This window comes from Neolamprologus brichardi, chromosome 7, assembly GCF_056152115.1.
Source record: "Neolamprologus brichardi isolate AB-2024 chromosome 7, ASM5615211v1, whole genome shotgun sequence".
NCBI lineage: Eukaryota > Metazoa > Chordata > Actinopteri > Cichliformes > Cichlidae > Neolamprologus > Neolamprologus brichardi.
Genome location: NC_142110.1, coordinates 34,999,448 through 35,025,642, shown reverse-complemented (window position 1 = coordinate 35,025,642; position 26,195 = coordinate 34,999,448). Strand labels below are relative to the sequence as shown.

The 26,195-nt window shown below is 42.0% G+C and overlaps 1 protein-coding gene across 4 annotated transcripts; it reads right to left on the bottom strand.

Annotated features, from left to right (window-relative positions):
* Window positions 1-1,666: 1,666 nt before the first annotated feature.
* LOC148102085 (protein NLRC3-like) lies at window positions 1,667-25,516 on the bottom strand. 4 transcript variants are annotated; one of them, XM_087843537.1, is made up of 12 exons: window positions 25,385-25,516; window positions 25,220-25,300; window positions 25,018-25,038; window positions 22,959-23,037; window positions 20,724-20,928; window positions 18,775-20,572; window positions 17,496-17,669; window positions 17,109-17,282; window positions 16,758-16,931; window positions 11,450-11,623; window positions 3,784-3,830; window positions 1,667-3,635 (listed from the first exon to the last, which is right to left on the bottom strand). In XM_087843537.1, exons 1-12 carry the CDS (start codon window positions 25,471-25,473, stop codon window positions 3,103-3,105), a joined length of 3,549 nt encoding a protein of 1,182 aa, XP_087699663.1. In that variant the 5' UTR covers window positions 25,474-25,516; the 3' UTR covers window positions 1,667-3,102. The 4 variants fall into 4 exon arrangements, with proteins under 4 accessions (XP_087699663.1, XP_087699664.1, XP_087699665.1 ...); XM_087843538.1 differs by lacking the exons at window positions 17,109-17,282; window positions 17,496-17,669 and adding an exon at window positions 24,333-24,392 and having other exon boundaries at window positions 25,018-25,074; window positions 25,145-25,300; XM_087843539.1 differs by lacking the exons at window positions 17,109-17,282; window positions 17,496-17,669 and adding an exon at window positions 24,333-24,392 and having other exon boundaries at window positions 25,018-25,064; window positions 25,186-25,300.
* Window positions 25,517-26,195: the final 679 nt, after the last annotated feature.

Here is a 26,195-nt window from a genome sequence, read left to right as displayed (position 1 = left end):
AGCATTCAACACAAGTTTCTCTAAATCAGATAAAACAATTGGTAGAAAACCAGAGAACAGACTTGAGCAAGCACCATGCATGGCTGGGTCAGCAATAGGTAGAGTCGGAGGTCTCAAACTAGCAACCTTGTCCACAAAATAATTAAGAAACTTATTGCACATAACCGCAGAAGGGTGCAAAAGAATATAGCCTATATTAAGTACAGAATTTATAGTGTTATATAGAACACGAGGGTTATGCGAGCTGGCAGCAATAAGTTGAGAAAAATAGGAGTGCTTGGCAGCCTTTACTGCTCTCTGATAGACTTGCCAGCTAGTCTTAAGAGCTTCCAGAGAGACACACAGCCTATCTTTTTTCCACCGTCTTTCACATCTTCTACATTCTTTTCTAGCAGCTCTGGTAAAATCAGTTAGCCAAGGACTAGCCTTTGGCTTGCGTTGTCTGAATATAAAAGGAGCAACAGCGTCGAGGACAGATTTACAAGCAGAATCCAAACAAGAAACTAATCCATCTGAGGTGGACAACTCAGGAGGATAAGAAATAAGTTGGTCAAACAATATGGAAAACCGCTCGGCGGTATCTGAGCCAAAAGCACGATAACATCGAGCAGGTACAGCACGCTTAAGAACAGGATTAAAAAGAACAAATCACATAAAATAGGCATATGGTCAGAGAACACCGCATCCTCGACGAGTACGTTACGGACAGATAAACCATGTGATAAAACCAAGTCCAGTGTGTGACCACGTTCTTGAGTGGCACCTTTAACAGACTGAACAAAGTTAAAAGAGTTCACCAGTTCCAGAAAGTCCTTAGCCAGGAGCTTCCCTGGGCAGCAGACGTGTATATTAAAATCACCAGGTAGAAGGATCTGGTCATAACGTGATGCACAGTCACATGGACACATGTGATTGTGTATTGTAGTATTGATCCCAATGCTGGTATTAGTCCTGGATCAATAACACTGGATGGATGCGTTCAGCATGGAGCCCCTGAGCTGTGTTACAGACAAACATGAAAACTGACAGGTCTGTGTCATTCACAGTCTGTAACACTTCTAAACAACAGAGGCTGACCCAAGTGCCTCAGAGCCAGGCACACTCACATCACAGCTCTCTAAATAAGCCAGTTTCAAAATAAGAGCTGAAAGCTGTGTTTGGTTGTGTTAGCTTATTATTGTGGAGACTAACATTCAGTGATCATGTGTTCAGACTCATAATGATTACTCTCAGAAATCCTGATCTTTGTATTTACTGTGTGTTGGATCAATAACTGAGATTCATCGTATCACACAGCTGTGCTGCTGCTGCTGGTGATGTCAGCACATCTGGAACAATACGAGGTATCTGCTACCAGACTGAGCAGGACGTGAGACCTGTGGACTGTTTAAAGCTGTCCCTCCACAGCTCACTCAGACCTGATCCACACCTCAGTGATATTCTCTGACTTCCTCAGTAGAGACAGAAACCATTCAGATCTGGGACGATCAGCTGACTGATGATGTCACACAGACTGTGTTTTTCAGGAACAGTGATTCTGATGTGAGCCTGCTAGCTGACAGCAGACCTGATGAAACCACATGTTCACATCTGTGAGGACAGACTGGACTCTTTGACTGCACCTTGGTTCTCCTCAGAGGTCTGTACAGGAGCATGTCCACCCCCACTGAAGATCTCAGTCACTGTGAAACATAGAAAGCTGCTTGTGTAGCCTCTGCCTCACATGTAGATACAGCTACAGGTTTCTCTGTCAGTCAGACTGAAACAGTGTCCTGATGCTGCATCATTCAGCTCTGTGCCCCAGTCAGCATCACTGTGAGCTACCAGTGTCAGTGTTTCTGCCCTTTTCCTGTAACACTACACTCAGCACAGGCTCAGCTGCTATCCAGTGTTGGACTTTGGCTTCAGCTGCTGTGATAGATCCTCTAACATAGATCAGCTCTGCTACATGTTGTTAGATAAGTGCAGCTGCCTGTCATGTCCTGATGTTTCTCTGGGTCAGCAGCTTCTCCATCAGAGGTTCACATGGAGCTGATCCAGTATCTCCAGTAACTGTGTTCTGTGCCTCACTGGTTCATCCTTCTGTCTGTGTGACGTCAGTCAGATGTTGAAGTTAAACTCTGTAATCTTCACTGTGTCACAGAGTTCAGTGAGTCCCGTTATTCACAGTATCAATCAGATCATCAGAGAACAGCTGATCAGCAATCAGTGGTGCCAACAGCACCTCCTGTGGTGAGAGGATGCAATAATGCAATGTAGCATTTTTACACTCAACACTTCCAGTCATGGAAACTGTCTGTTGGATCTGTTTGACGTTGCTTTCTTGTGTTGCTTTCTTGGTTAGAGTTCCTCACAAATGTCCAGATTATTCTTCTAATGAGGCGTCGACCATGTTTTCAGTTCTTTGGAAGAAAACATCGCCCTTTGCCATCCTTACTTTTCTTTGACTTCTTCAAATGCAGCTGAACTCCAGCTGGTATTTTATTGGACTTTGCAGCTGTTTCTGGTCATCAGTTCATTCCTGCAAACCTCTGAACCTGAACAACAATGATGCTGCATTGCTGGCTGATCCCAAAAGGTTGATTCTGTTCATCTGGACGTTTTCACAAAAGTTTGCTCACTGATCAGGTGACTTCTTCAGTCTCAGCTGACTGCAGCTTTACAACCTTACAAACAGCACATTTGCACAATGACTGAAAGCAGCAGCAGCAGCACCTGATATATATGATACTAATATAATACATATACATATATAATCCATACTAATGATGAAGGAACTGAGCTCACAGTCCATTGTTCATTCAGTGAACTACTCAGTTTATTTTGGGCCTCAGAAATGCTCACTCTGTTTGTACATCACTGTCAGCAATAGACTCATTCTGCTGTGTGGACAGGAACACATGTGACATCACTTCCTGTTTGTTTGTGACTGAAGAGGAAGAAGTTTACAAGGAATCATTTAGAAGAGTTTCAAACATCAACTGATTGAATCCATGAATCTGAAAACGTGTTTGTGAGTGAAAGAGACAGACATGTACAGACTGAACTATCTGTTCAACAGTCAGAGTGTTTCTGTAACAGGAGACACTCTTTACACTCCACTCAGCACAGGGACACTGAGGAAGCAGGATAGAAGTAAAACCCAGGATAAAGAGTTTGAGTGAATGTGGTGTTGAAGGTGTGGAGGTGGATCAGAGTGTCAGAGGAGACTCTGTAGAAGGACAGAGTGCCAGCAGGACAGTCCACATACACTGCTGCTCTGTTAGAGACAGAGGAGGAGGAGGAGGAGGAGGAGATGGATGTTCGACTGTTATTGTGCCAGACAGAATGAGGACCACCATCAGAGCAGATCAGACTCCAGGACTGATCATTCCATCCAAACTCACAGTCATCACTGCCTCCTTTCCTTCTTATGCTTCTGTAACTCACTGATATAGAAACGTTTCCTCTCCACTCGACCTCCCAGTAACAGCGACCAGTCAGACCATTTCTACACAGCAGCTGATGAACATCAAATCTGTCTGGATGATCAGGATATGACTGAACCTCCTCCACATGTGTCACCTTCCTGTTGTTGTCAGACAGTTGGAGCTTTGTGTGCACTGTGTTTGTGTCGATTGTGAGTTGACAGGAATCTGATGGAGAGAACAAACACAATCCAGCTGCAGTTATTGATCCATCATCTGTTCATTGATTGACACTTTGATGATGACTCCTGACATGATGAAGATGGTTGAATATGTGCTGCTTTGTTTTCATGAATCCCATTAAAAACACACTTACACTTCCTCAGACCTGGTCTCAACCATCGGACTCCAGCAGGCTCCACCCTGAAAGGAGGAGGGGGGTCAGAGCAGCACAGTCAGCATGCACACATGGACATTACATGGCTCTCATACACACACTGTTACACACTGAGCTCAAAGCTCGGCTCCACTGTTTTATTCAAAGAAATCTACATTTATTTATCAGCACGTTTAAAAACAGGTTGAGCCAAAGTGCTGCACAGAGTAGAGATAAAATAGGAAACATACACAGTAATTACTATAAAGACTCGTCAGAATTGAAAGCTACAGAGTACAAATGTGTTTCCAACCGGGTTTTAAAAATGTCGAGTGTTGGTGACGACCTGATGTGAAGGGCGACTGTTCCAGAGTTTGGCTGCAGCGATCGATAAAGCTCACCTCTGTTTTTACGTCTAGTTCTGGTCAGAAGCTACTTATCTGCAGACCTGAGGGCTCCACTTGGATTATTTTGTTAAAGAGAGATAAGATGGAGCCAATCACTCAGAGATTTAAAGACAAACAACAAGATCTGGAAGTGGATTCTACCACGTACTGGTAACCAGTGGAAAAAGCTGGAGAAAGCTGGTGATGGGTCGTCTAGCACAGACCCACCGCTGGAACCAGACAATTCATGAGGGAGAGAACTGTGACAGCGCCGTTCCTTCACTTGACCTCAGTCGCTCTCGTCTGCTCCCTCGTAACACTGCTCTTTATTGAGGTTACATGAATATGCATAAGTTCATTAACATATGACGTCTTACACAGGTATGAACAAAGAGTACCAGTCTGTGCATAGTGTGTGTGTGTGTGTGTGTGTGTGTGTGTGTGTGTGTGTGTCTGTGTGTGTGTTCCAGATGTGACCCTGTGACCCCAAAGCTGGTGCTAAGAGTCCAGTGGTCCTCCTAACAAAGGGCTCTTATACTTAACCAGACACAGAGTAGGTGTCCTCCAAAACCAGGGGTCTCAAACTCGTGGCCCGCGGGCCAATTGCGGCCAGCAGGACGATAGTTTTTGGCCCCCACCTTAATATGAAAATTTAATGTTAGTTTGATAATGTATGACACTTTACAGTGTTGTGTGCGGAGCTGAATTAACCCACCAATCAGGGTGGGATATGGATCTCAGGGGACACCAGCCGGGCTTGATGCAAGCAGGGAAACATTTCTCAATGAGTAAAAGTTACAGCAGCGTTGCCCTGGAGTGTTTCTTTCTTTTCTGTGCCTGGCTGGCTTCCTCCTTTCTATTGGGCAAACGCGGACATTCGCCCCAGCGCGCTGCGTTCACAACACTTCCAAAAAACCAAACTTTTTTTTAAGTTGCTGCCCAGCGGGACATTACACGTATATAGATTTATACACACGTCAGTGGGAGTTTTAGTTATTTTTCCACAGAGAGAGATCTCATATTAACTCTCAAAGTGATGCGTAGGCGGCGGGATAAAAGAAAAGTAATGAACTCAATGCAGCCCAATTTAGTCTGCAGTCACATAGCGACACCTGTTCATCGGCAATAACAGTCCCCGGTAACCCGGACTAATTATAGGGTCGCACCGTAATTTGTGGGTCGATGTTTTTTATTTGCATCACTCCGTTTGTATTGCAGCATACATGAACATTACATATATTTCAATATAATGTAAAAGCAGTCAAAACAACTAACATCAGAAACAGGTGATGTTATTTGTTATATGTCACGGTGTCATTTCCGCTTCTTTCTCCTGTAACAACAGCCCGGCGCCGTGAGCAGTCGCCTTTTTTGCGCTCGCCATCCCTGTACTTTGTACCATCTGCAAACGCCACGGTGTTCGTGTCGTCATGAAAGACATGAACATCGAGCGTAAAAACAAAGGAGACTGCTACCGGCTTTTTATCTGCCGATCGCCGTGCTACGATTGCAAGAAAAAGAAGCAGAAATGACGTTCTCTACGCGTTGAGACGTTCCCCGTCCGTCGGCTAAACGCTTGATTGAAACTTCAATGCGACAGTGACACCAAGTAGAATTATAAATGTTACATAGCCCCAAACATGTCTTTTTCAAAGCCTGCAGTGAAGAGAAAGGTTGGTGATGAGCACCGACAATTTCAGGAAAAGTGGGAAATGCAATATTTCTTTGTTGAGCACAGGGGCACCCCGACCTGTCTTATTTGCACAGAGAAAGTTGCGCTGCACAAGGAATACAATTTGAAACGTCATTACACAACTAGACATGTTGAGGTGGATGCAAAATACCAGGGAGATGAGAGAGCGAACCGGGTTGCCAGTCTTAAAACAGATCTACTGAGGCAGCAAGATTTCTTCAAGAAAGCAACCAAAGAGAATAATGCAGCAGTCGAAGCCACGTGGTTAGTGAGATGATTGCTAAAGCAGGGAAGCCATTCACAGAAGGTGAATTTGTCTAAAAGTGCATATTGCAGGCTGCAAATATAGTCTGTCCGAGAAAGAAAGGTCAGTTTAGCAACATCAGCCTTTCTGCCAACACCGCAGCAAATCGCATTTCTGACCTGTCAAGTGACATTTATGACCAACTGTGTGAGAAAGCCAAATGTTTCAGTGTATACTCAGTCGCTCTTGATGAGACCACAGACATCACTGACACTGCCCAGCTCCCAATGTATGTCCGTGGTGTTGATGACAGTTTTGAAGTGATGGAGGAGCTGCTCACAGTAATTCCAATGCATGGCCAGACCACCGCACAGCAGATATTTACAAGCTGTGTGATGCCAGTGAGAATGTTGGTTTGCCATGGAAGAGGTTTGTTGGAATAACAACAGATGGAGCGCCATCAATGACAGGGAGTAAAAATGGACTGGTGGCACTTGTTCAAAAAAAACTGGAAGAGGAAGGCGTGGAGGAGGCCATTGCTCTGCACTGCATTATCCATCAGCAGGTCCTTTGCAGCAAATGCCTGAAGTTTGACAATGTGATGTCTATTGTTGTGAAATGCATCAACCAAATCAGATCCAGGGGCTTAAAGCACCGAAGGTTCTGTGCTTTTTTAGAGGAAATGGAGTCAGAATATGGGGATGTGCTCGACTTCACTGAGGTACATTGGCTCAGCAGGGGAAATGTATTAAAGAGACTTTTTGAGTTGAGAGCAGAAGTGAAGCCTTCATGGAGAAGGATGGAGTTAGTGTTCCTGTGCTAACTGATCCCAAATGGCTCATGGACTTAACTTTTCTTGTTGATATAACACATGAGCTTAATGTACTGAACAAGATGTTACAAGGCCAGGGGCAACTTGTCAGTGCTGCCTATGACAACGTGAGAGCATTCTCCACAAAACTTGCGCTCTGGAAAGCTCAGCTCTCTCAGACAAACCTTTGCCATTTCCCAGCATGCAAGGCACTCCTGGATGCAGGCACACCATTCAGTGCTGACAAGTATGTTGATGTCATTTTGAGGCTACAGGAGGAATTTGATCACAGATTTGCTGACTTCAAGACGCACAGAGCCACCTTTCAAATTTTTGCGGACCCCTTCTCCTTTGATGTGCAAGATGCCCCTTCTGTGCTTCAAATGGAGCTCATTGAGCTGCAGTGCAACTCAACTCAACTCAAAGCAAAGTTCAGGGAGGTGAGTGGAAAAGCAGACAAGCTTGGACAATTTTTGAGAGAATTGAGCCCTAGTTTCCCTCGGCTTTCCCGAATGTTCAAGCGGACCATGTGCCTTTTTGGTAGCACATATTTGTACGAAAAGCTCTTCTCCACTTTGAACTTCAGTAAGTCCAAGTACAGGTCCAGACTTACGGATGATCATCTTCAAGACATACTGAGGGTTGCAGCTGCTTCCTCCCTCAGGCCAAATCTGGCTCGGCTATGCGAGAGGAAACGCAGCCAGGTCTCTAGCAGCAAGGAGTAGGCAAGAGAAGCCATGTTCAGAAGAACAGTTCATTTTCTACAGTGTTCCATTCATGTTCAGAAGAAGGTTATAGAACTGTTAATACAGACATTTAAATCTAAATACAGGTGACCAGCTAATACTTAGTAGGTTGCCGTTATTAGCTAATACTAATTTGAGGTGAATTAGCATTATTCCCTTATGCTAACAATGTTTTTTCTTACTTTTTAACAATACGAGTAGCTAATGTGAACACTTTTTTTATTCAATTTTAACTTTTCCCCTGTGATGTGAAGAGTTAATGCTTTAGATGAAAAAGCATTGTTAGCTAATGCTAATTTAGGTGAATTAGCATTATCCACTAATGCTAACAATGTTTTTGCCAACTCTTTTCCCTTGCATTATAACAATATGAGCAGCTAATGCTAAGAAGGCTGCCATTATTAGGTAATGCTAATTTATCCGCTAATGCTAACAATGTTTTTTCTTACATTTTAACAATGTGATGTGTGTTACCATTAATAACTATTGCTAATTTGACGTGAATTAGCATTATCAAATAATGCTAACTATTTCCCCTTGCATTATAACAATGTGAGCAGCTAATACTAAGAAGGCTGCTGTTATTAGGTAATGCTAATTTGATGCGAGTTAGCATTACCCAATAATGCAAACAGTTTTCCCTTCCCTTTTAATAATGTGAGCAGCTAGTGCTAAGTAGGCTGATGTTAGCAGCTAATGCTAATTTGATGTGAATTAGCATTGTATTAGTGAGGAGTTAATGTTGAGTAGACTGCCATTAGTCGCTAATGCTAATTTTACTTAAATAGAAATTGGCAGCTAATGCTAATACCATATTTTCTTGCCTTATAACAATGTGACCAGCTAATGCTAAGCAGGTGCCGTTATTAGCTAATAATAATTTGAGGTGAATTAGCATTATCCGTTTATGCTAACAATGTTTTTTCTTACTTTTTAACAATACGCCATTAGTGGCTAATTCTAATTTTAGATGAAAAAGCATTAACAGCTAATGCTCATACTGTTTGCTTTGTAAGAATGATAGCAGCTAATGATACGAAGTCTACCGTTATTAACTAATGCTAATTTGATGTGAATTAGCATTATCCGATAATGGTAACTCTTTTCCCCTGCATTATAACGATGTCAGGAGTTAATGCTAAGTAGGCTGCCATTAGGGGCTAACTCAAATTTGGGGTGAATAATTATTAGCAGCTAATGCTAATACCGTTTTCTCTTTCCTTATAACAACTTGAGCAGCTAATGCTAATTTGACGTTAATTAGCATTATATTAGTGAGCAGTTAATGCTAAGTAGGCTGCCCTTATTAACTAATACTACGTTGACGTGAATTAGCATTATGCTCTACTGCTAATACTGTTTTCCCTTACTTTTAAACAATGTGAGCGGCTAATTCTAAGTACGCTGTTGTAAATAGCTAATGCTAATTTAATGTGAGTTAGCATTATCCAATAATGCTAACACTGTTTTCTCTTACTTATTAAAAATGATAGTAGCTAATACTAATACTCTTTTCCGTTGGGTAACAACGAAGTGAGGAGTTAATGCTAAGTAGGCTGCTGTTAGCGGCTTATTCTTTTTTTTTCTTTTTTTCTTTTTCAAAACACCTGGATCACCAGTATGGAGAAAAAAAACAGAAGAGAAAGCAAACAAAAAAAAGAGCAACATAATAAATACAGCACCATCACAATAAACTAGCTAGCAGTAGATAACAGTAGATACTAAATATTAAACGATATTGTGTAGCACAGAAGATAGACAGCGCACAATGTGCTTTGAGGCAGCCGCCAAGAAAGGTGTAGTCCGCGTCTGTGAACACCCGTGTGTACACCTGTGTGCACACCTGTGTGCACGCCTGTGTGGATCAGCATGCTTGTATTTCAAAGATTTCTCCATGTAACGATCTGCTAGGGAGTGCGGGGAGCCATAGCCCCGTCCCCCAGGGCATGAAGCAGGTATGGAGGAGATCCAGGCCCCAGATATCCAGAGGCCCCAGAGTACGAGGACCTGAGGAGGACCACCAAAAGGGAGGGAACCATGCCACCCTCCTGGGAAGAGCTGAGTAGAGCCCCAAACGAGAGGTCACCCAGCAGCTATGGAGCAGAGGCCAGAGGGGGTTGCAGTGGCGTGCCCGCGGGCTCTGCCGGCAGCCAGCTGTGCCAGAGAGGACCGAGCTTCAGGCCCAGGGGCCAGAGGCCTGAGGGCACCCCACCCCCCGGAATGGTCCCAGCCGAGCCACAGGCGCCAGGCCCCACCAATCGGCCACCAGGAGTGAGCCGGTACATACATAAGCGCCCAGCCCCAGTCGACAAGGACCACCAACACACCAACGTCTGAGGGCATCAGCCACCGGCAGGGAGTGTGGTGAGGGGAGATAGGCCTCCGTACTTTGGAGGGCCTGAGATTTACCCAGAGAGGTTGAGTCTAAGACCCAACCTGACATATAGACACAGACGAACAGGCGCACGTGGACACAAACATGCACTCCCATCCCCATATACACAACCAAATACTCGGCACTCACCCAACATATAGACAGACACAGATAGACACTGCACAGACAGTCACACTCCCCAAACATACTCTATATCCCAGGTCCAGGTACCCCCGCCCCCAGAGGGGCAAACCGCACCTAGACCCAGGAGATGTAACCCTTCTCTCTGGAGTGGAGGCAAGCGGACCACCTCCTTATCTGCAGTAGCAGGGAGGCCGTGATGGCTAACAGAATCGGGGTGAGTGAAGACCCAAAATCTCCCTACGTTTAAACCTCCTTTAGCGGCTTATTATAATTAGGGGTGAATAATTATTGGCAGCTAATGCTAATACCGTTTTCTCTTTCCTATAACAATATGAGCAGCTAATGCTAATTTGATGTAAATTAGCATTATATTAGTGGGGAGTTAATGCTAAGTAGGCTGCCATTAGCAGCTAAAGGTAATTTGAGGTGAATAAGCATTAGTAGCTAATGCTAATACCCTTTTCTCTTGTGTTATAATGATGTGAGATGTTAATATTGTTCTCAAACAACAGAATGAGAATGAAATATTGATTCTAACAGGGCCCATAAATAGCATTACCTTAGCAGCATTAGCTTATCAGAGTTTCCATCATGGTCACACAAATCCTTAGCAGAGCAAAGTGGCCTACTTAGCAATAGCTGCTCAAGTTGTAGAAAGCAAAGGGAAAAACAGTATTAGCATTAGCTGCTAAATGTGCACTTGAGAATAAATCTATTGTGAATTCAGCTGTGAATGTAGAGTTTGTCATTATTTAAGGTTCCATTTCCAAATGTTAGCTGCTCCTGTCTGGCTCTTTGTCACACACACAGACTGAAATGATTCACAGCCTTGTTTCATCCTTCTGTCAGTGTCACTGACTGTCACTGTGACTGTGGACATACAGCATGGGAAACATACACATGGCTGACACTTTATTAGGTACACAGTGCCCACTATCTCAGGTACACCTGTGACCTAATAAAGTGTATCTAAAGTTACAAAATGTTGTCTCTGTCCAAATATTTATGGACCCAACTGTAGGTCTACTTTTAATGAAACTCACAACATGACTTATCAGTTATCATTAATGTTCCTGTAAACAGACTCCTTGGAGACCCCCTACATAAATTTCAATGTACTATCCAGCTAGACCAGTGTGTCTGTCCCTGAAAATATTCCTGCATGTGTGATTGTTCATGTCTCATCTGCAGGAAACAAACAGGAAGTGAGTAAATGACACAGGAAATGTTTCCAGCTCTTCCTCCTCTATCAGACATTATCTCCATACCTGAGAGTGTCCAGTCTCCAGCCTGGATCCTTCAGTCCAGACAACAGCAACTTCATTCCTGAGTCACCTGGATGATTGTAGCTCAGGTCCAGCTCTCTCAGATGGGAGGGGTTGGAGATCAGAGCTGAGGCCAGAGAAGTACAGCCTTTCTCTGTAATCAGACAGCCTGACAGGCTGCAGACACACAAAACAACAATCCGTCTGTTATCCATCTCTATGGCAGCATAACTAAGGGATGGGTTCAGGGTCACCTGATCCAGCTCGAACTATAAGCTTTATCAAAAAGGAAAGTTTGAAGCTGATCTTCAAAGTAGAGAGGGTGTCCGTCTCCTGAACTCAAACTGGGAGGTGTTGCCACACCAAGTCCAACATAGCCAGGCTTTCTTTGTGTTTGCTGCTTTGATAAAACCTCAAATCCCAGTCAGAGATGATGAGCATCATCACAGTGATGATCATTTCTCTGTTAACCCAGGCTTTCTGCTTCAGGATCTGTGCACGCTCACAGAACAAGGAGACCTTTAAACGTCACTTCACTAAATGGATGGACTGAGCTCAGCCTACAGATGAACTGGATAAATAAAGATTTTACCTCAGTGTGCTCAGTGTTACTGTCTATTCCTAACATATTCCTAACATGATAGCTTCACTTTAGAGCTCTAAAACTGGAACTGACACATATTTAAACTCTACATGTTACTCAGTACATTCAGTTCTGACACTCGCCCACAGTCCAAATAAGGAAACATGGAGATCACATCAGTTTGTCACCAAAGTCTAATTATTCCAGAGGGCAGTGTTGATACAACTAAAGTTATCTGGAAGCAAAGTTGAGTTTTTTATTGTCGGAGTACTTCAAGTCTGAAGTATCACTTAAATGCATTACACGCTGTTGATGGCAGCAAACAAACCACCTAAATAAACAGCGGTGGGAGGCTTGGGCAGACTACGTTGGATCAGCTTGTGGGAGGAGTCTAGATAAACCAAAGAAAGACAAGCTAACAAATGCCACAGTGAAGTGAGTAGCTACAAACTGCAGGCTGATTAGTGTTGTTGAAGAAGTCGGTCTGAGGAACGTTCTTAGGATCAACAAATGACGGCATGTATGAGCCTCCCTCAAGACGCACCATCACAAGAAGAACACATGAGCTGCAGAAAAAGGAGAGACTACGAACGCCACAGCGTTACAACATGAACCTGCTGTTGGTCTCTCTGGAGACTACTGGGCGTGGCTGGGTAACCATGGTTACTTGGGAGTTACAGTACATGATATTAATGAAGAGTGGGAGCTGCGTTCTATTGCAAACAATTTGTTGTGAGGTAATCAGCTGATCTTACTTTAACCAGAAGCCCTTCACAATAATTGCAATGCCTTTATTTTGTACAACTACCATCAGTTCGTCTGTACTGATGGTAACTTAAAGTCACACTAATGTCGTTTAGTTTCTATAGTGTAAGTAGTAGAAGTATACTACAGTACCCTGATCACTGATAGGATAGATTTATGTAGATATACACCTTTGTGTTTAACATTACTGCATTATAGTACTGTGATCTTTGTCCTTATATATGGCTATTTTTGCTATACTGACGTATGCATATAACTGGATATGTAACTTAGGGCTGGTCGATTATGGCAAAAATGATAATCACGATTATTTTCACTGAAATTGAGATCTCGATTATTTGACGATATATATATATTTAACAATAACAATGTATTGAATAATGACTTTAAAGATTGTCAAAAAATAATATAAAATAGTGTGCAAATACTGATAACAGTGCAAATGTTTGCAATATAAAAAATAAATGAAAAATGTAAACATCTATGTTTAGTGAACTTTGCAGTGTTGCTCTGTGGTGCAGCTATGACACTGTAGCAAAGTTTACACACTATGTCTACTTGATCCACGTCTGACTCAGAACCCATAATGTTTCCACACCACTGAAGTTTTTTTTACCTCTCTTTTCAACCAACGGCAGTCACTCTCCTCTCCAAATAACTTCTGCTTAGCTTTCCGAGCTTCCCTCGGGTCCTCTTAATCAGCGGTCCCCAACCCCCGGGCCTCGGACCGGTACCGGTCCGTGAGTCGTTTGGTACCGGGCCGCGAGAGTTGAGGCTTAGGTGTGAAATGTATAGTTTTCAGGGTTTTTATCGGTTTTCAGCGTTATTTTGTTATCGTTTTTATTGTTTACTCGGTTTTCCTTGATCTTTTCACGTGTGTTATGAATAAATCTTCTTTTTTCGGGACTGGTACTAGTTTTATTTTGTTGTATTTATCCGCGACACCTTAAAGGCCAGTCCATGAAAATATTGTCGGGCATAAACCGGTCCGTGGCGCAATAATGGTTGGGGACCGCTGCTCTTAATTGTTGTGACACGTATTCGAAATGCAGACAGGTGCGCTCGATTTGCCACACGGAGCAGCGCGAGAGTAAAGCACGAGGGAGGGGCTAATAATCGGCTCAGTCATTTTTAATGATCGTTGAAAGCCCAGATCGTAATCGTGATTAGCTGATGCTAGCAGCTAATGCTAATTTGATGTGAATTAGCATTATATTAGTGAAGAGTTAATACTGAGTAGACTGCCATTAGTGGCTAATGCTAATTTTAGGTGAATAGGAATTGGCAGCTAATGCTAATACCCATATTTTCTTACTTTATAACAATGTGACCAGCTAATACTTAGTAGGTTGCCGTTATTAGCGAATACTAATTTGAGGTGAATTAGCATTATCCCCTTATGCTAACAATGTTTTTTCTTACTTTTTAACAGGACGAGTAGCTAATGTGAACACTTTTTTTTATTCAATTTTAACTTTTCCCCTGTGATGTGAAGAGTTAATACTTTAGATGAAAAACCATTAGAAGCTAATGCTAATAGCATATTTTCTTGCTTTATATCAATATTTGTAGCTAATGCTAGGTACGTAGCCATTATTAGCTAATGCTAATTTAGGTGAATTAGCATTATCAACTAATGCTAACAATGTTTTTGCCAACTCTTTTCCCTTGCATTATAACAATATGAGCAGCTAATGCTAAGAAGGCTGCCATTATTAGGTAATGCTAATTTATCCGCTAATGCTAACAATGTATTTTCTTACATTTTAACAATGTGATGTGTGTTACCATTAATAACTATTGCTAATTTGACGTGAATTAGCATTATCAAATAATGCTAACTATTTCCCCTTGCATTATAACAATGTGAGTAGCTCATGCTCACACTATTTCCCTTAACTTTATAACAATGTGAACGGGTAATGCTAACACTCGTTTCCCTAGCATTACAACATCTGAGCTGCTAATGCTAAGTAGGCTGCCATTAGCACCTACGTCTAATTTAAGGCAAATACGCATGCTAACCTAATGCTCATATCGTTTTCCTTTGCTTTATAACAATGTGAGCAGCTACTGCTAAATAGCATTAGCTAATAACAGCAGTCTAATTTAATGCAAGTTAGCATCATTTGCATTATAACGATGTGAGGAGTTAATGCATTAGCGGCTAATTCTAATTAGGGGTGAATAATTATTACCAGCTAATGCTAATATCATTTTCTCTTCCCTTTTAACAATGTTTGCAGCTAGTGCTAGGTAGGCTGATTAAAATTCGATTAATTGAGCAGCCCTAATTTATCTATTTATCTTATTTGTCATGTATTTGTATTGTGTACTTCCTTTTTGTAAGAAACCACACACGTGATCACAGCCACAAGAATCAATCAGTGAAAGAATAAAGTGCCTCAATCTGAACCTTAAGCTCCTTATTCCAAACGCTGGGATCATTTGGCCTTCAGTGGTGTTCTGGCTGACACACCGGAGTGACCGGAGTGCTAAAGAGTGAATTGGACACACCAGTGTCATCCCTGATATCTCCACTACATTTAATCGTCCTTCAGCTTGTGGCTGCAGTTAGCTGATCTGCTAGTCAGCTGGTGTGCTGACCAGCGAACCAGTACGTTACAAGATGAGCTTGTCTGTCTGATGAGCCAGCTCTCTCTGTCTTGGTCGTTTTGTCCTTGGGCAAGACACTTCACCTACCGCTTACTTGTGATGACCAGAGGGGCCGATGGCGCGATATGGCAGCCTCGCTTCTGTCAGTCTGCCCCAGGGCAGCTGGGGCTACAACTGTAGCTTACCTCCACCAGTGTGTGAATGTGAGAGTGAATGAATAGTGGAATTGTAAAGGGTCTTTGAGGGTCTCGAAAAGTGCTATATAAATGCAATCCATTATTATTGTTAAGAGCATCTTTAGGCCTGACTGTGCTCATTCTTCCTCCAACCTCTCCTTACCAAAGATAACAACTACATCAGTATTAGCTCAATAACAATTTCTGCAATTCAATTGTGGACATTCATTTTTAAACCTTGTGTAAAATGATAAAATCTAAAAATCTGAGTATTATTCTTTGTGCAAACAGCTCTTGCAGGTTACCCTGGACTTAATAATTAAATAATAATAATAAAAATAACCTTTCCTTTAAGCAACTGTTCAGGCTACTAAACTCATCCCAGAAATAACAAGAGACACCATTAATAGTGGAGCTACCTTTAACAGGTGAAACTGATTTGACCTATAAGGCTACTGCAGTTACTTCTAATCAGGGTTAGTAGGGAAGACATCTGGATGAGGTAGTTAGTAGTATGTAGTTAGTACCAGGCGAGTCCCCTCCCCCACATCGGCACCAGAACCCTGTATTATCTACAGGGTAAGACTGCCTGTTTTATCAAACTATGGCCATTACTACTGTGATCATTTGCAGCCCAGTGTGCCGCTCTCTCTGCTGGGATAAACCACTGGAGCTCACCCAGTCGTCCCTTTCTTTCTCTCAAGAAGAAGTGAAATAAATATATTTATTATGTTACGAGTCTAATATTCTTTAAATCAAGCTGTAATGAATAAATCAAGCAAGAAGATTTGGTGGCTCCAAGTGTTGTAGAAGAAAAGACAAACATCTCATTTTGAGAAATCAGCCTTTAAAATTAAGTAAGCACAGTGAATAAAAAACAAACAGCGAACCAATCAGTAGTCGCCGATATCCTCCTAATTTCATTCACAAAGAAATCAAATATATATTTTATGGGCCCATAGGAGCCTAAATCTTTAAATTAGGCAGTACATGAAGTATTTTTTTTAAATAAACAAAGACATGACTATAACAACTTTTAGTAATTCAGAGTCCAATTATCCACTCAAATGTGAATAAAAGTTCACTTGACAGCTGTATAAAAGTTTCCTGTTTATACAATAATATAAATCACATTTCAAATGATCATCTGTGGAAAAGTTTGAATCCTGACCTGAGAGTTTCCACTGCACACTGTGAACTCTTTAGTCCAGCAGACAGAAGCTTCACTCCTGAATCCTGCAGGTCAGAGTTACTCAGGTCCAGCTCTCTTAGACTGGAGGACTGGGAGCTGAGGACTGAGGAAAGAGCTTCACAGCTTCTCTCTGACAGGTTACAGCCACTCAGTCTGAAAAATAAAAGACAGTCTATACAACAAATACTCATGTAGAGTTTGTTAATACATTTCACAACAGTAAATGTTGACTTTCTATTTTTAAAGGAAACATTAACATACCAAGAAACACATCATATGTATGAACTTTAATTAATAATTCTAAAAATAATTTTTTTTTTTTGATCTGACCTCAGAGTATTCAGTTTACAGTTTAAACGTTGTAGTCCAGCAGACAGAAGCTTCACTCCTGAATCCTGTAGCTTTCTGATACTCAGGTCCAGCTCTGTCAGACTAGAGGACTGTGAGCTGAGAACAGAGGACAGAGCTTCACAGCTTTCCTCTGAGAGTTCACAGATGTTAAGTCTGAAGATAAAAACATGAATAAAGATTGTTGTTAAAGTGTAACCAGGGTGCAATAGCTTATTGTCTTGTGCTGAGTAGGTTAGTATAAGTTCACTTTAACTTAGAAATGAATATAAATGCTACGAAACAAGGATAACTGGATAAAGATATAAACAAAAACAAACATCAAACACAGAAACAAATAGAACTAAACAGAATACAAATTGATCTGACCTCAGAATATTCAGTTTGGCGTGTGGACTCTCCACTGCATTGGACAGGAGCATTACTGCTGAAGCCTTCAGGCTGTTGGTACTCAGGTCCAGTTGTCTCAGACTACAGGACTGGGAGCTGACCACTGACAATAAAACTTCACAGCCTTTTTCTGACAGGTTACAGCTGCTCAGTCTGAGAGAGAAAGGAAAAAACAAAACAAAACAATATATGTGATCAAATGAAATTTGTTTATATGTTAAACCTTTTTTTTTTTTTTTAACCTATGAGACTATGAGTGCTACCAGTCCAATGCCCACAATTGGTACCTTGATGGTACCTTGCTCAGGGAAGCCTCAGGGTAGCTGTTCGGTGGAGTCGACCCCCGACCTTACGATCATGGTGCGACCACTCTACCTACTGAGCTAATAATTCTGTGTACACTATTATACAATATTAACTACAATAATTATTTTCGAAAATTTTACTAATTCAGTAATTGTTATGCTAATTAACTGTGAGTAACACTGGATTTTAAACACTAGCTGTATAAAACTCTTCCTGTTAAAGGTGTGTATAAAGGAAATGAGCTGAAATGCAGACTTCATGGAGAATGTTTGCTGTCAGGATATATCAAAGACAAAGCAGAAATCCATCCAGTCTCTTCCACTAAGCCCACAGAAGGACAGACAACCACTCTCACTCACACCTGCATGAAGTTTAGATCACCAGGTAACCTAAATGCATGTCTGTGGACAGTGGGAGGAAACTGTAGAGGACCCAGAGAGAACCCACTGTAATTCTGTGGGAACACTGGTTATGGAAGCCTTACAGTTAGATATGAATACTGTCAAGAAACAGGACCTGAGTGGCAATTTCAATGATGAAGCCCAAGTTCTCCCTCCATCCTGGATAAAAACAGGACAGTCACAGCAGAGATTTATAATACAAAAGGGAGAGTGTGCACTGAAAGTGAGATAGAAAACAAACTGCTGGAGTTGGAGACATGAACAAGCTGAGGAAAATAAACCTCTCAGAGGGGCTGAAGGATCAGAGCTCAGGTTCTTATTGGCTGGGCCTGGATTGTACTTTGATAAGAGTTACAGACAAAAATGTGTCAGAAATACTGACACGTCCTGCTGGACTGAAAAAATATTTACTGAGTGACTGATGATCATTTAATTCACTATTTTTATGTTTTTTAACTGTTCTTTGAACTCAGCATTTCTGATTTATTTCCCATGGTTTTAAGATTTTTATCGATTATAAGATTTTAAGCAATGAGTTCATGTTTACTTACAGAGCTTTGTTGGAGGCTTTGACCACTGGCAGCATTCTCAGAAGAGCCTCCTCTGAAGCAGAGTATTTCTTAAAGTCAAACTCATCCAGATCTTCTTCTGATGACAGTAACATGAAGGTCAGAGCTGAGCACTGAGCAGGAGACAGTTTACCTGTGGAGAGACTTCCTGAAGTCCTGTATTGTTGGAACTCCTCCATTAGAGAACGATCATTCAGTTCAATCAGACAGTGGATCAGATTGATGCATTTCTCTGCAGAGAGATTCTGACTGAGCTTCTCCTTGATGTACTGGACTGTTTCCTGATTGGTCTGTGAGTTACTTCCTGTCTGTGTCAGCAGACCTCGTAGGAGAGTCTGATTGGTCTGCAGTGAAAGACCCAGGAGAAAGAGGAGGAACAAGTCCAGGTGTCCATTTGGACTCTGTAAGGCCTTGTTCACAGTAGTCTGGTGGAGAGATTGTAGGTTTGGTTTCCCAATTAATTTAGACCATGTGGAAGTTGCTTGTTCTTCCAGCAGATTGAGTCCAGACTTGATGAAGGTCCGATGGACATGAAGAGCAGCCAGAAACTCCTGAGCACTCAGATGGATGAAGCAGAACACCTTGTCCTGGTACAGTCCTCTCTCCTCTTTAAAGATCTGTGTGAACACTCCCGAGTACACTGAGGCTGCTCTTATATCGATGTCACACTCTGTCAGGTCTGATTCATAGAAGATCAGGTTTCCTTTCTGCAGCTGATCAAAAGCCAGTTTTCCCAGAGACTCCATCATCTTCCTGCTCTCTGGGCTCCAGTGTGGATCTGTCTCAGCTCCTCCATCATACTTGACTTTCTTCACTTTGGCCTGAACCACCAGGAAGTGGATGTACATCTCAGTCAGGGTGTTGGGCAGCTGTCCTCCCTCTCTGGTTTCCAGCACATCCTCCAGAACTGTAGCAGTGATCCAGCAGAAGACTGGGATGTGGCACATGATGTGGAGGCTTCGTGATGTCTTGATGTAGGAGAGGATCCTGCTGGCCTGCTCCTCATCTCTGAATCTCTTCCTGAAGTACTCCTCCTTCTGTGGGTCAGTGAACCCTCTGACCTCTGTCACCATGCCAGCACAGTCAGGAGGGATCTGATTGGCTGCTGCAGGTCGTGTGGTTATCCAGAGTCGAGCAGAGGGAAGCAGTTTCCCCCTGATGAGGTTTATGACCAGCACATCCACTGAGGTGGACTTTCTAGGGTCAGTTAGGATTGTAGTTTTGTGGAAGTCCAGAGGAAGTCGACACTCATCCAGACCATCAAAGATGAACACAACCTGGAAGTCTTCAAAGCTGCAGATTCCTGCTTCTTTGGTTTCAGTAAAGAAGTGATGAACAAGTCCCACCAAGCTGAACTTTTCCTCTTTCAGCACAATCAGCTCTCTGAAAGTGAATGGAAACATGAACTGGATGTCCTGGTTGGCTTTGTCTTCAGCCCAGTCCAGGGTGAACTTCTGTGTTAGGACTGTTTTCCCAATCCCAGCCACTCCCTTTGTCAGCACTGTTCTGATTGGTTCATCTCTTCCAGGTGAGACTTTAAAGATGTCTTCTTGTCTGATTGTAGTTTCTGGTCTGTCTGTTTTCCTTGATGCTGTTTCAATCTGTCTGACCTCATGTTCATCATTGACCTCTGCAGTCCCTCCCTCTGTGATGTAGAGCTCTGTGTAGATCTGATTCAGAAGGGTTGGGTTTCCTGCTTTAGCAATCCCCTCAAACACACACTGGAACTTCTTCTTCAGAGCAGATTTAAGGTTACGATGACAAACAGCAGCTGGAAGTTCTGAATAATAATAATAAAAATACAACTTCAACAATCCTATTTTACAAAATGCTGATGACAATTTCTGACCCACTGAGAAATGACAGAACACACTGGTGTCACAAGTGTCTCATTTATCCAGCAGCTTAAATCTTTAGATAAATCCTCTTACGCCTCTGCAGACGGTCAGCCAGCTCCTCCTGCTTCATTCTCCTCAGGAAGTCCACTGTGATCTTCACAAATGCCTGTCTGCTGTTTCTCCTCTGCTCATCATCCTCCCTCTGAAACTCCAAGCACTGGGGCTTATTTGGATTCAGAGCCTTCTGGATCTTCTTCAGCTCGTTCTTCACAAAAGTGATGATGTTGTCCTCCAGCAGCTGGAACAGAATACTTTATGAATGACCCACCACTCTGAACTTCAGTCTACACAACATCAAGAAGGTCCTGAGAAAATGTGAATGCTGGTTTGTGGGCGGAGTCAAGGAGGCCATTTATGTGAAAAGGGAAAGACCATCTCTGAATGGAGGAGGGGCCTAAGGGTACATCTGTCACCATCTTTAACAACACTTTAACAAACAACATGAGATTTTAACAGTAATGTAAAAATCCTGTGATTCATTGTTATTAATCACAAAAAAATCTATGGCTCCGTTTCCATTAGTAGCCGCTCAGATCGACTCACTACAGGTCGCCACGACTGGACTGGATCCACTGGTTTCCATTACAGTTGAGGACCACCTAATGTGGTCGTCTCAATATAGCCGAGTGTCGACTCACATCATTAGTAAGTGTTAATGCTCCTACTTTCCATCATATTTGTCATTTATTGCTCAAAGTTATTGAAGAAACAGTTATTCAGCTTCATTCTCACTGATCTCAACTACAAACTGTTTCACTTTGGTTTCTGTTTAAAGCCTCGATGTTTAAAATGTTTCCCTGTGATCAATGTTGCCTCTAATGTTTCATGTGTCTGAGCACACAAACTCGCTGAGCGTCCCTTGGACCACTGTGAGCAACAGCAGACGTGTGCACTGTGGTCACGCCAGCATGGAATCCATCCAGGTTACATGGTTATTAAAATAATCTAATTACAGCATTTATGTTAGACTACTTTTAATTAACTGCTTTAGCCCACTTACAATGAAAATTAAAAACAACCTTGTTCATGACCTGTAGTATGTTAACACTATTGGAAGTAAAAAATAACTTGAACTCCAATTTTGAAAACACAACTTCATTTAGTTTTTATTTATTATTAAGCTCTGACTTGTATTATGAGTCTGAGTCTGTGGTCTGGGAGAGAGTCTGTAACTCTGGATGCAAAATACAGTAAATAATGACCAGTGCTGGGCAATTAATTATACTTCTTCAAAAAGGTAAAACAAAGTTTTTTGCAGCTGTTTACCTAAAAATGCAGCCAAGGTGTTTTTTAAACAAACATTTCAAACTATTTACAGAACAATCAGCTGTTCTGCATCAAATCTGATGCCACACAAATTATTTGTGCCACTCCAAAAAATAATTTGTGTCCACTATGAGACGAAGGAGAACAACAGCCTGATACCTGCAGGCCTGACAGCAGCAGATGTGTCACTGCGGTAACACCTGTAACACTCAGCAGTCGCCTCATTGTTCTGACACACAACAACACAACTACTGACTACACTACACACTAACTACACACTAACTACACAAGATTTGCACTAAACGTCACAAATCTCTCACATCTCAAACACGCCGTCACTCCTAAAACTTCCCCCTCCCTAAACAACTAAATGCCATGTTGCCATATCATGTTTTGAATGGTCGACATGGTACTTTTTTCGACCAATAGGAAAGGGTGGGGTGTTTTGGTTTCATCTTTGCTCACAGGTGGAGAGTGTTTTCGAGTGTTTTCCTTATGAAACGCTGTTTTTACCGTTTCTTCCCGCAGTAAATATAAACAACAATATTATTCAGGAAGAAAACCAAACAACCAAACCAACTCCAATGGTTGTACACGTTGTCATTAACGTGGCTTCACTCCACATCAGCCGCTTTGCTAAAACACTGGTGTTGGCACATAAGGACGCTGTCAGTCAACCACGTTGATTAGCTGCGTATATACGAATGTGAATCGCATCATTGGCTGGACTATGGGATAAGGTGGCATCGTTCTGATCCCATACGGGAGCAGCCAGTCACTGACTAACACTGCAAAACTGAATTGTTAACCTATTTACTTTAATTTCAATTCAGGTGGATTTTTTTTGTGTGCAATGCAGATTTTCTGTGCACAGAGACGTGCCTGCAGTCAAAGTTTGTTTCTTTTGGTCATTTAGTCCACAGAGTCCTTGGTGTTCTGAAAGGGACCTATAAATAAATGTATTATTAATAATAATAAAGTAGTTGTTGTACATGTACAGACCATAAATATGGAGTCCAGCTGTGTTTGATGCTGCTGGGCAGACTGACCACTGGGAACCTCTGAGCTCTGCTGCTCCACTCTGTGGAGGAACCATGGACACACACACACACACACACACACACACACACACACACACACACACACACACACACAAACGAGGCCACTTTGATTATTGAAATGTGAATTTAGCCTCTAAAAGCTGTGTTCAGTCACTTTTGCTGCTTCCCTTGTTGCATCTGTATTTGTAGTTTCTCTGTCAGAGATCAAAATGATCAATAATACAAATGATACTCCAGAGTCCTTCCACTGTTATCCTGATCACTGACACTTCTTTGTTGTGTTTTAAACTCTGTAAAAACACAAAGATCATAATTCCCTGAATGACTTCAATGTTTTTCTAACTGAACTTTGATTCTAAAGTTAAAGGCCGTTTCTCAGTAAATGTACTCGTGATACGTCATCATTCACAGATCAAGTACGTTTCAACTCAAAGTACGTATAAAGCCAAGTGTGTAAGTTCATCTCTGAATGTTTGTGATTCCTACGTTAAGTTTAACAACCGATATATGAAGCTCGGACGTCTGTGCGCTGCTGAGTCTGTTTGTTTGTTCATTCCAACCATCAAACTGTTTACCTGCAGCACAGTTTGTTTGTTTTTCAAAGTAAAACTGTGAAACACTTTTTTCATACTTGTTTTTTTCATACAACAGCTCACACTGACATCCATCCTGATAAAAGATGAGTGCAGGAAAACCGTGTTTGCATTTATTTGCACTGCTTTCCATGTGTGAACGAGGCGAGTATCAAAGTGCTCAGAGGAGAAAAGCTCCATATAAGAACCATTACTCCCAGTATTATTCCAAACTGGTCCAGCCTATAAAGATGAACTCTGTGTGAACAGCTGACCTGTGTCATGTGACCAAGAACACAAACATGATCTACTGTCAGATCAGGACACGTCACAGTTACTATGTTACTGTTTAACAGCACACTGCAACATTCACACGTTCATCTAACAAACTGGATCATTAACAGCTGCATTTTCACACGTTTCACTTTGATTCACTACAGATTCAGCAGACAGAAAGAAGTTGATGAGGAAACAACAGTTCAGTTCATTTCTGTCCTGGTTGATGAAGATGGCAGCACTGCTGAGGAGCAGGAAGTGGGGATCAGACTGAGTGAAGAGTTTTAGGACAGACAGTTTGAGAACATCTCCTCTTCCTAAAAATAATCTCTGAGTATCTGCTGTGTTTGTGGAAACACTCCAACACACACCGCTGCACATATGAACATGTGTGTGAAACAGAGCTGACATTAAACATGATGGAGGATTTATTCACAAACACACAACAACATTTACACACACATTACCTCTCTGCAGGACGACACACGCCTGATTTAAAGTGAATGACAGCATCTTTAGACCGGTCACTCTTACTGCCTCCAACTGTTTTACGCCCTTTCAACACCTTCATGGTCAAAAGTGTACATGCACAAAATCTACAATAAAATCCTCATGCAGCAATAGGACAGACACACAATCCATTTATCTCTGTGTCTCAAACACACACACGTGTATTCAAAGCCTCGATTTGTTCATATTTCATTTGTTGTGTTTTTATCTTCAGCGTTTTCAGTGTTGGTGCATTTTACACCAAAAATGTTTCCATTGATGAATGAGATTGATTTGAATGTGTTTCACACACATCCATACAAATCACTCCCTGGTGGTCACATGACTCCTGTTATGTTATAGAGTCATGTGACCACCAGGGAGTTTCATGCTGTGGCCTAAAATGTCAAAATGGTTGAATGTGGTGGAGTAAAAATGTGAGATATCAACTACTTTTCTTCAATATGAAATGTTTGCAGGGCCTGACAGGAAGTGGACGGACGCTCTGATCACTTCCTGTTTGCTGAAGTGGGTTTTCAGTTGTTTAAAAACCAAAGGCTTGTTTTAAAAGACAGTTTAAATGGGACTGAGGGAACGACATGTTTGTACTGCAGAACAACATCGAGCAGTTAAATCAAAGAGTTCATGTTACTAACAGCTCACCTCTCTGCAGCAGACACAGAGCTGGGTCGAGGTCCAGGTTTGAGTCTCTGATGGATCCTGAAAAAAGTTATAAATCTTCAGTAAAATTCTCATCACTTATCAGCTGATATTATTGGTGTTAGCTTACCTTTTCTCAGCTGACTGTCTTTGCTCAAATCTCTTAATGACATCTTTGACTGAGTTACTCTCATAGGACACAGGTTGGACTTTAAAATCAATGGGATGATCTTTAGACCGGTCACTCTGTAAGGACACAGAGCTGGGTGGAGGTCCAGATGGGTTCCTGTGAATAATGATGGAGCAGTGATGTGAGTGCTGAGCTGTGACATGGAGAAGAGTCATGGACAGTTAGAGATGGTCATCTCACCTCTGAGCTTTGGTCTGGCTCTCATGTTCCCCACACAGAGTGGTTTTAGAGGGAGGGACTCCCTCCTCTCTGTCCTCACACTGATCCATGCTGCTCAATTCACATCAGCTCACACACACTTTCTACCTTCACCTGCAGAGGAAACACAAATCATTCATGTGCACATCAACTGAAATCCTCTATAACAAGGCGAACTGAATCTTGTGCTACATTAATATAATAATAAAATAATGTTAGCACATGGGAATAGAAATTTTGTTACAGTCTAAATTTTAATTCTAATCAATACTCAGCTTGACCATTGTTGTGTACGTCACAAGCAGAGAAACATAAATGGTAAATGGGAAATGGTAAATGGCCTGTATTTGTATAGCGCTTTTACTAGTCCCACCTAGGGACTCCAAAGCGCTTTTACACGTCCAGTTATCCACCCATTCACTCTCACATTCACACACTGGTGGAGGCAAGCTACAGTTGTAGCCACAGCTGCCCTGGGGCAGACTGACAATAAATCAACTTTTGTAAGGTAAGAAAAGCTGTATTTTGTTGCCTAAATTGTAGAGGGTGACCTTGCCTCTACACCTAAACAGAAAAATGAGAACAGTCAGACATAAAGTGGAATTCAGCAGGTGGAAGAACCCTAAGATGTAGCCTGACTCTGACCATGAACACTACAGTCACTGTACTGCACTCCAGCACAGTAAATCCACAGCACCGCAACCTGACCTGTAGAGTGTTTGAATAACACAAAGGTAATTTACCTCAGTTTGTTCTGTGGGACATTTCACAATAAAACAAAATCATCAAATAC